The sequence below is a fragment of the Montipora foliosa genome, chromosome 12 (genome assembly GCF_036669935.1).
Source record: "Montipora foliosa isolate CH-2021 chromosome 12, ASM3666993v2, whole genome shotgun sequence".
Taxonomy (NCBI): domain Eukaryota; kingdom Metazoa; phylum Cnidaria; class Anthozoa; order Scleractinia; family Acroporidae; genus Montipora; species Montipora foliosa.
This window is the reverse complement of record NC_090880.1, coordinates 38,821,986-38,832,771: the sequence shown is the minus strand read 5'-3', so window position 1 is coordinate 38,832,771 and position 10,786 is coordinate 38,821,986. Positions and strand designations below refer to the sequence as shown.

Here is a 10,786-nt window from a genome sequence, read left to right as displayed (position 1 = left end):
ACTGCTGACCGAAAAACTCTCGCTCAAACTCTCTCTCGCGGCCAAACGAGAAAAAAACTCTCGCCAACTCTCATGAAAAATCTAAGCAGGTGCAAATTTGACGAGCGCTCTCGAGAGTCGATGACAGTAGCCGAGAGTGGACGAGAGTTCCTGGCCAAACGAGAGCGAGAGTTTCAACTCTGGTAAACTTTCATTAACTCCAACCTCGTTCGCAGGGTCTCTTTGTTGATAAGGAGAGAACGAAATCCGGAATTCGTCAATGGAGACCTGGGAACGAGGCTGCACCAACTCTCGCTCTCGTTTGGCCAGGGTTTATTTAATTTCCTCTCATCTCCCCACAACATCGCGAAGGACATGCAATTAATTCCTGTCGAAAAAATATTTTCTAACAGAGACTCGATCCGTAAGGCCTAGGAAGCTTTTTTAATTTAAAAAGGCAGGACAATTGATCCCAACGGTCTTAATATCCGCGAAGAAACGTATTAGATTTCAGTTATTATTTAGAGTCATTTCCGTTATTTTTCCGTTACTCTTAGTATTTGAATTCAAATTCGTTGTAACTGCCATGTTTTATTACATTTTTTCCAGTATTACGTCAACATACATTTACTATTATATATGTACATAGACAGCTGCATAGAAGCAATTCAATTTAAACTCTTATTGTACGTGAAGAAGGCTGGTTTGGCCAGCCGAAATATAGTACACCGCTAAAATCAAATCTACGTTGTATCGACTCTTGCTTAAAATATTTAGCTTATTTAAAGGAACAGATTAAATTTCCACAGTCAAAATATGGAACGGGACGGGACGAGTGTGTTCCTTTTGAGACTTAAAGGGCGCGATGCATTTGGACAAAAATTCGGGTGTGAATATCCGAAATTTCCAACCGTCAAATGGAACAGAAAATTTTCGGCAAATTCCGACATTTCGGAAAAAATGATCAACGTCGAGAGGTTGACCAAACATTCCGAAATGAACGTTCAAGAAAGGACTGTTCCATTTGATTCTAGACCGAAATTTTCGAAATATTTGCCCAAATGGATCGCGCCCTCGTGTGTCTTCGAAATAAAATGTCAAATGGCACAGGGAATTTCCGATATTTCGGAGAAATGGAAAACCTCCAGAGGTTGACCAAAATTTTTGAAATGAACGATCCGGAAAAGACTGTTCTATTTGACTCTAAACCGAATTAAAACTTCGGACTTTTTGCGTTTCTCGAGAGACATTTTTTTGTGGGCTCGTTCGATTTTGAAATCACACGTATGATTTCAGACCAAATTGCACTCCACTCAGTTCAATTACAACAAGACGCAAATTAGGCGTTCACATGAGATGCACTGGTCAAAGCAAGCAACAGGCAGCGGCTGTAAATAAAAATTCTAGAGTCCGTCACAAAATTCCTTGGAACAGTACACGGATACACAGACCTGAAACTTTCGCGGCTCATTGTTCCCTCACAATGTTGTTTGCACACGAGTTTCTGAGCCCATTTGGCAAAAAAACAATGTGGGAGGGCAAGGTATTCAGTGCAAAGTGTTTCAACAATTTTGTCCAACGCTGTAATTGCTATTGATATTACGGGTGTTGTATCAGCTCAAACCTCTTCTTTCATTTTTACAGTTCAGACCAGTTGTAAGTCAGTAGCAGTGTACAGTATGATCTGTCATATAGACGAATAAGTTGGGAGGGGGGGGGGGGGGTGTTACTTACTGTACAAGTAGGGGGTACGCAAATTGAAATTCTTGAAATTACAGCCAAAACATGAATTAATTTGATTTTTATACGGTTCATATATGCATTTGTCAAGGAAAAGATAAGTAGGGTAGTATAATTATGTGACTCGTGTGACTACTTTGCCAGCCCTTTACTCGTGTAACAAAACCAATTAAATTTAATCATGACTTTCAAAAAGAAAGCTGGAAGTTGTTCATAGTGTTATTATCGTATTGTTTGTAACCATACATATCCTGAAGAAAGTTTCAGATTAATTAAGACCATTACGCCATCGGAGTTTCGCAACGGCTACGACTGATGGTGCAATCGAAGATTTCACGTGTGTGTAGCCGTTGTTGACAGTTGTGCTTCAGATCGATCAGGTGATTTTGTGTCTTTTGTCATCAGTGAATCATCATCGACTGCTTTGGAATGTGCACTACATTACGACTATAGTGGCAAGAAAACAAATGAATTTTCAAAGCGCGGTTATATGATCTAAAAGATCTTCTTGTTAATAGCGCAGCCATGGGCCGAGCGCGGTTCTTGTTCTGCAAGTTGTTTATTTTTAACCGCGCGGCCATGGGTCGAGCGCGGTTCTTGCTCTGCACGTTGTTTATTTTTGTTTTTTTCGTTTTGTCGGCGAGTTGCCCCAAACTTCCACTCGGCCATATAGTCAGTCGGACTTCCATTCACGCAACTTATGACGTTTATTCGCCAAAAGCTGTTAAAACGTTAATTTACTTAAAATTTTATGATTATTCCACTCTTTATTTAGTGCAAAATATATTGCCTTTTTGTGTTATTGAAGCGCTTGATTCGAAGTGAGTATTGAAAACATAAAAAACCATTACGTCATCCATGGAATGTGTCAACGTTGCAACTTTCATTGGTAGGGAAATAACCACCGTATTAAAGGTAGCCGTGGATATCGTACTTCTTGAGTTATGTGACTCGTGTGACTACTTTGCTAGCCCTTTATTCGTGTAAAAAACTAATTAAATTTAATCGTGATTTTTAAGAAAGAAAGCTATAAGTTGTTAATAGAAGAAAGGTCCAGATTAATTAAGACCATTACGTCATCGGAGATTTCACAACCTAACAACCCCCCGCAACTGGCTGATCTGGTTCTGGTTTTGACAAAGGCTGAAGTTCTCTCGGTGCTTTCTTCCTTGATCCTAATAAAGCTCCCGGCCAAGATGGGCTACTTACGTTTATATTAAAGGAATGTGCAATCGAACTCTCTCCCTCTGTCTGTCGACTGTTCAATCTGTCACACAAATCGGGTACCAAGTGAATGGAAGAATTCTTTGGTTGTGCCTGCCTTCAAGAAAGGCAAAAAAGAAGACGTCATCAATTACCGACCAATATCGCTACTGTGAGTGACCTCCAAAGTACTGGAGCGCTGTGTTTACAATTTTCTAATAGAGCATTTGCACATCATTTTTGATAATGCTCAGCACGGCTTCTTGAAATGCCGTTCCACCATAACTCAGCTCCTCCAGTTTTACCATGAAGTGGGCCGATGTCTTGATAAAGGTGATCAATCTGATATCGTATTTCTGGACATGTCAAAAGCTTTTGATAGCGTTTCACACAAGCGGCTAGTGTATAAGCTGCGCCACTATGGTACTTCGGCTCACCTACTGGATTGGTCGGCCGATTATCTTACTGGCCGTACCCAACAGTGTTTAGTTCAAGGCAGCAAGTCTTCTCGTCTTTCTGTGCTGTCTGGTGTCCCTCAAGGAAGCATCTTGAGATTTTTGCTGTTTCTAGTGTACGTGAATGATCTACCCTCTGTAGTGGACAACAACATCGCGCTGTTTATTTGCTGAAGACTCAAAATGCATTAAATCAACAGTTTACCGGATGCTCAGTCACTTCACAGCCTTACTGAGTGGAGTAAGGACTGGCGTCTCAGTTTTAACAGCTCCAAGTGTGAGACCCTGTCTGTCACCCGGAAGCGATCCCCTATCGTATTTGACTATGTAGTTGGTGGTCAGATACTGACGCGAGCCTCTTCTCAGAAGAAAGATTCTAGGTGTGACGATCACCAGCGATCTCAAGTAGGACAGTCATTAAAAATGTTGTATCCAAAGGTTATAGAATGCTAGGATTTCTTAGAAGGAATTCTTCCAATAGTAATTTTAATTCTCATACCAAGTAATTGTTATATCTTGCTTTCTACGCTCCCAAGTTGGGTATGCTAGCGAACTATGGGCGCCTCAGTCAATATGGGGTATGCGTCAGTTAGAGTCTTTACAAAGAAGCGCCTCAAAATCTATTCTCAATTTAAACTGGAAGGATGACATTAGTTACAACGATAGATTGAAGATGCTGCTACTAACTGCTGCTACCAACTGACGAGTCTATACATTACATTTTATTATATTATTATATTGTATTATTATTTTTTTATAATTATATTCTGCACACTCTATAATATCCAAGTAACCTTATTCTAATATTCAAATTATTTAAGACTTTATATACTTTTAAACTGAAATAGATTTATCAGTTAGGACTTAAGGATAAGAAGGGAAAGAGAAGGGCAAGGGGTTGGTGGATTATTTTAGTTTGTAAACAATTTTTGAGAGGTGTTTAAGGGGAGTGCGGTTTGTCTTATTTCATGTTTAACCGGCGGTACTTAATTTGGAGCCTCACTCTGTTGTACTGTCCTCACCATTGCTATTTATCTTATTTACTTTTAAATTTAGTTTTGATATACATTTTTAATGCATACTTAATGGTGAAAGTGTAATAACAACCACAGGAACAAAAGACTCTTTGTTTTGACAGCCAATGACGCTCTGTTAGTCACATTAATGACAATAGGTGGCGTCAACGATATCTTCCCTAGAGTGAAGGCTTCGGGATGGACAAGAGAGTCTAGTTTTTGGAACTTTTACAGCAAACCACTAAATTGTAATATGTTAGGGAACAAGTCGTATCCCACAGTTTCTCATTAAAATGCTATATTTTGGCTTATAATTGTTTAATTGCCACACTGCTTTAAAGTTTCACGTGAGTTCGTAGTGACGTACACCATTGACGAAATAGAATTATAAAATTAAACGAGGCTTACCTGTAAGGTGAAGTTTGATTAGAATTCTATGAGTCATTGGTCAGGAACGTAGGAATCACGCCCTCACCTTATAAACTCATTATAAGTGAGTGTTCACCCACCTTACGTATACGTTATGTAGGTAACACTCGCCTCGGTTAGCCTTTGCTAAATGCGAGTTGAGTACGTACTTAGTGCGTTGTAATTAGGGGTTTTCAAAATCAATAAAGTCGTAAATAAACTTGCGTGGCAATTCACAATGTCTCCTTTAAAGACTGTAAGCTCTGCAGCTGGTTTCGCGCGCTCTATCCCACGTGATTCCTACGTTCCTGACCAATGACTCATAGAATTCTAATCAAACTTCACCTTACAGGTAAGATATTTTTTCTACCAATGAGTTTTTCACGACAACCACCATTTCGCACATGCGCAAATGACTTAACCCTTTCAGGCCCGATAGTGCCAAATGGCACTTATAGATTTTACTCTGTCTAACGCCAGACGATTTTACTCGTCAATGGGGAACCCCTCGGGCCTGAAAGGGTTAAGCTAACAGCATCCAAAAACTATGTCCCCGTTTAACCCTTTCAGGCCCGATAGTGCCAAATGGCACTTATAGATTTTACTCTGTCTAACGCCAGACGATTTTACTCGTCAATGGGGAACCCCTCGGGCCTGAAAGGGTTAAAGTGAGACTTCAGCTCATCCACACAGTTAAAAGGCCGCCGATGGAACTTTACGAAGAAGTGAAAGGGTGGGTAAATTCATCTGAAGAAGAATGAAAACGCTCTGAGTCTCCAGTGCAACAAAAGCAAAAATTGTTTGCAAGAGGTGGGCTCTTGATTCTGAAGGACAAATAGTCAAATATTGTACGAGGTTTATTTACGTCGCTATGCAAAATACACCAGGAACAAGGCATCATTTCTAGTCACGATAACAAACCGAAAAAAAAGATGGTGGTACGGGCAAATAGAACAACAAAAGATAACCTTTGCAGTTTAATCAAAGAAAACAATTCGTATCCGAACCACTGGTGTCATCATCTTGGAGAAACCGCTTGTAAAAAAAATATAACCATCCACAGAACAATTGTCAAAATGCCGTATGAAGTGGTTTTCGGAATGTCTTGGAGAAAAGAAATAAAAAAGCCACAAATGTGTGGACAAGTCACAGCTACATCAAATACAGAGCAGGAGAATGGTCAATAATTTGAAAGAGTGGATGAGTCAGACATTGAAGGAGAGCGGTGTCTGACACATGCAAACTGAAGACCGCGGACTGCAGACTAACCCTAAATCACAGTTACTGAAAGCTAACCGGTCAAAAATGGGTCCAAAGACTTAAATACTGTTTATCAGCACTATTTGTAGGCAGCCAGAAGTCTGCCTTCTGCAGTTATCATACACCAGAAAGGGAAGAAGAAAAAGAAGATGTTCGAACTTCAGGATTATAGACCGAATGCATAAATCGTGGCCCAAAATGTATTCTTTTGTTTATTTACTATTTAGACTGACTAGCCTCCCTCTCAAGCAACATTTCTTTTGTATTTTGTCCATGCAAACGAGGCTAGTGAGTCTAATTAGTACATAAACAAAAGAATATTTTTTTGGCCGCCATTTATGCATTCGGTCTATGTGGCGCTGAAAATTTATAAAATAGAAAAGGAAACGCCCCTTCATCCAAATGTGCTACTTAATCAAATTGTAGAACTTGAAGGGGACTGTGCCTAAATAATCACAAAATTTGGATTTATCTCTTCAAACAGACTCAGCAAAATAAAAAAAAATCAAATATTTTATTTGATAATTCAAAAGAAATAACACTTACAAGAGCCTACAAGATGGCTTCCGATAAATAGATTATGAAACCCTTTTTCCTGACTTTTCAAAGTTTTGTTTTTACTTGCTTTTGATTATTACGAATTCAAATTAAGCAAAAGATAGAGCAAATTAAAAACAACAATACATCATGTATATTTCAGTTCTTTTATTCCTTAGAAGATAATTTAATATTGTTGCCCCCTGCCCTCCTAAGGAGGTCCATCAATGAACAATGTCCTTCTAAAAAGCTCTGAGAAAGAAAAGTAAAATCAGTTATCATGCACAGTATGCCTAACCCGAACCTTTAATGCTAACCATTTAAAATCAGTGCCTAGACTTAACAACCATTGGGGTTTTATAAAATACTCATGAAAAAATTAAAGCTACACTAAGTTCATCCACTCACCTCTACGACCAAGCTACTTACAAATATATTACACGTACTTGCTAGTAATTGATGGGTTTTTGTTGATGCTTCCTACTTTCTATTTCAACCTATTTTTAAAATAAAATGACCTGGGTTGAAATTAAAATTAACCTGAATTTAAATTTAACTGTGACATACATAGATATTAATTGGAAAATCTTGGAAAAGTAAATAGCGCGCTTTTCAATTCAGTGTCGTAAAACCAAAACCAAAGTAATTACTTTGACCAATCAAAAAGGACTGAGACAATCCAGTAAACCAATCAAAACTCGAAGTAATTACACGCAGCCGACACAATAGGCGGGAAAATGTGCACGCGCGAGCCACAATTGGTTTTGGTTTCACTTCTGATTGGTTGAAAAAGTGGCGAGAAAACTTTGAACCAATCACTGAGCGAAGTAGATGCAAAACCAAAGTAATTAGCTAATTACTTTCGACACTCAATTGAAAACCGCTCTAATGAAAAGAACTCAATTGGGTTGAGCATATTCGTCGTTGTAGTGTACTGGTGGTAACTACTTATAGATCTCAAGGGTGCGAGTTCGAGTAGCGTTACTGAGTGCATAGTACAGTTCTTTGTTCCCTTACTATGATATAATGTTGCAACTGAAGTGTATGAATTCAGAAACCGAGAAGATGATACCAAATATTAAGAAGGTGCATGTGTTAAGCCTCGGATGTCTAAGAAAGAGTTTGAGGAGGGAAGGTTTAAGTGTTTTTAATCCTTTTTAGAGGGGGTTTTAGCTAAGTTGAGTGCAAAATTTAACCTAGGTAAAATGCGGATCACGAATTTAACCCAACTTAAAACGGATTCAACCTGAGAACGGATTTTACCTGCAACATAGTAACCTAATATATTATGTGTACTTGCATCCTATCTTCTAAAACAGTTCCTTCTGTTGTCCAAAGAATTTTTGTTTTACCAAATGGTAGAGTTCTGCTAACTTAATTCATAATTAATGTGTAGCGCCGAGGTCATCATAAAAATCAGCTGTACTTAAGCGTTCTTCTCCAAAGAGTTTCCTCCTCATATCTAAGGCATATTTGAGCGATTGCATGAGGAAAGAGGAATATGTAGTCATTTAATTAATGATGTGTGATTCTGAGCTCATGGTAACTCTGAGTTGTACTTGCGTGTTCTTCACCAAAGAGTTTCCTTCTGATGTCTAAGGCATGTTCGTGCGATTGGAGGGCAGAGGAGTAGTCACCTATTTGATAATGTGTCAATCCGAGTGAATGGTAACTATCAGCTGTACTTGCGTGTTCTTCTCCAAAGAGTTTCCTTCTGATATCTAAGGCATGTTTGTGATATTCGAGAGCAGAGGAGTAGTCACCTATTCTATAATGTGTGACTCCGAGTGAATTGTAACTATCAGCTGTACTTGCGTGTTCTTCTCCAAAGAGTTTTCTTCTGATATCTAAGGCATGTTGGTGGGATTGGAGAGCAGAGGAGTAGTCACCTATTTTATTATGTGTGACTCCGAGTTCATAGTAACTATCAGCTGTACTTGCGTGTTCTTCTCCAAAGAGTTTCCTTCTGATGTCTAAGGCATGTTCGTGCGATTGGAGGGCAGAGGAGTAGTCACCTATTTGATAATGTGTCAATCCGAGTGAATGGTAACTATCAGCTGTACTTGCGTGTTCTTCTCCAAAGAGTTTCCTTCTGATATCTAAGGCATGTTTGTGATATTCGAGAGCAGAGGAGTAGTCACCTATTCTATAATGTGTGACTCCGAGTGAATTGTAACTATCAGCTGTACTTGCGTGTTCTTCTCCAAAGAGTTTTCTTCTGATGTCTAAGGCATGTTGGTGGGATTGGAGAGCAGAGGAGTGGTCACCTATTTTATTATGTGTGACTCCGAGTTCATAGTAACTATCAGCTGTACTTGCGTGTTCTTCTCCAAAGAGTTTCCTTCTGATATCTAAGGCATGTTTGTGATATTCGAGAGCAGAGGAGTAGTCACCTATTCTATAATGTGTGACTCCGAGTGCATTGTAACTATCAGCTGTACTTGCGTGTTCTTCTCCAAAGAGTTTCCTTCTGATGTTTAAGGCTTGTTTGTGCGACTCGAGAGCAGAGGAGTAGTCACCTATTTTATTATGTGTGACTCCAAGTTCATTGTAACTATCAGCTGTACTTGCGTGTTCTTCTCCAAAGAGTTTCCTTCTTATGTCTAAGGCATGTTTGTAGGATTCGAGAGCAGAGGAGTAGTCACCTATTTTATTATGTGTGACTCCAAGTTTATTGTAACTATCAGCTGTACTTGCGTGTTCTTCTCCAAAGAGTTTCCTTCTGATATCTAAGGCATGTTTGTGATATTCGAGAGCAGAGGAGTAGTCACCTATTCTATAACGTGTGACTCCGAGTGCATTGTAACTATTAGCTGTACTTGCATGTTCTTCTCCAAAGAGTTTCCTTCTAATGTTTAAGGCTTGTTTGTGCGACTCGAGAGCAGAGGAGTAGTCACCTATTTTATTATGTGTGACTCCAAGTTCATTGTAACTATCAGCTGTACTTGCGTGTTCTTCTCCAAAGAGTTTCCTTCTTATGTCTAAGGCATGTTTGTAGGATTCGAGAGCAGAGGAGTAGTCACCTATTCTATAATGTGTGACTCCGAGTTCCTTGTAACTATTAGCTGTACTTGCATGTTCTTCTCCAAAGAGTTTCCTTCTGATATCTAAGGCATGTTTTTGATATTCGAGAGCAAAGGAGTAGTCACCTATTCTATAATGTGTGACTCCGAGTGCATTGTAACTATTAGCTGTACTTGCGTGTTCTTCTCCAAAGAGTTTCCTTCTGATGTCTAAGGCATGTTTGTGAGATTGAAGGGCAGAGGAGTAGTCACCTATTTTATCATGTGTGACTCCAAGTTCATTGTAACTATCAGCTGTACTTGCGTGTTCTTCTCCAAAGAGTTTTCTTCTGATGTCTAAGGCATGTTTGTGCGATTGGAGGGCAGCGGAGTAGTCACCTATTTGATAATGTGTGAATGCTAGTGAATGGTAACTATCAGCTGTACTTACGTGTTCTTCTCCAAAGAGTTTCCTTCTGATGTCTAAGGCATGTTTGTAGGATTCGAGAGCAGAGGAGTAGTCACCTATTTTATTATGTGTGACTCCAAGTTCATTGTAACTATCAGCTGTACTTGCGTGTTCTTCTCCAAAGAGTTTCCTTCTGATATCTAAGGCATGTTTGTCCGATTCGAGAGCAGAGGAGTAGTCACCTATTCTATAATGTGTGCCTCCGAGTTCACAGTAACTATCAGCTGTACTTGCATGTTCTTCTCCAAAGAGTTTCCTTCTGATGTCTAAGGCATGTTTTTGATATTCGAGAGCAGAGGAGTAGTCGCCTATTCTATAATGTGTGACTCCGAGTGCATTGTAACTATTAACTGTACTTGCATGTTCTTCTCCAAAGAATTTCCTTCTGATGTCGAAGGCATGTTCGTGCGATTGGAGAGCAGAGGAGTAGTCACCAATTTTATTATGTGTCACTCCGAGTTCATAGTAACTATCAGCTGTACTTGCGTGTTCTACTCCAAAGAGTTTCCTTCTGATATCTAAGGCATGTTTGTGATATTCGATAGCAGAGGAGTAGTCACCTATTCTATAATGTGTGACTCCGAGTGCATTGTAACTATTAGCTGTACTTGCGTGTTCTTCTCCAAAGAGTTTCCTTCTTATGTCTAAGGCGTTTTTGTGAGATTGAAGGGCAGAGGGGTAGTCACCTATTTTATTATGTGTGACTCCAAGTTCATT

General features: G+C 39.3%; 1 protein-coding gene across 1 annotated transcript in view; it reads right to left on the bottom strand.

Annotated features, from left to right (window-relative positions):
* Window positions 1-6,614: 6,614 nt before the first annotated feature.
* LOC137980158 (tetratricopeptide repeat protein 28-like) overlaps window positions 6,615-10,786 on the bottom strand; it is a 21,556-nt gene continuing 17,384 nt past the window's right edge. The window contains exon 3 of the mRNA XM_068827533.1: window positions 6,615-10,786. This exon is cut by the window's right edge and continues 974 nt beyond it. Coding sequence (XP_068683634.1) covers window positions 8,114-10,786 — 2,673 coding nt within the window. The 3' untranslated portion in view covers window positions 6,615-8,113.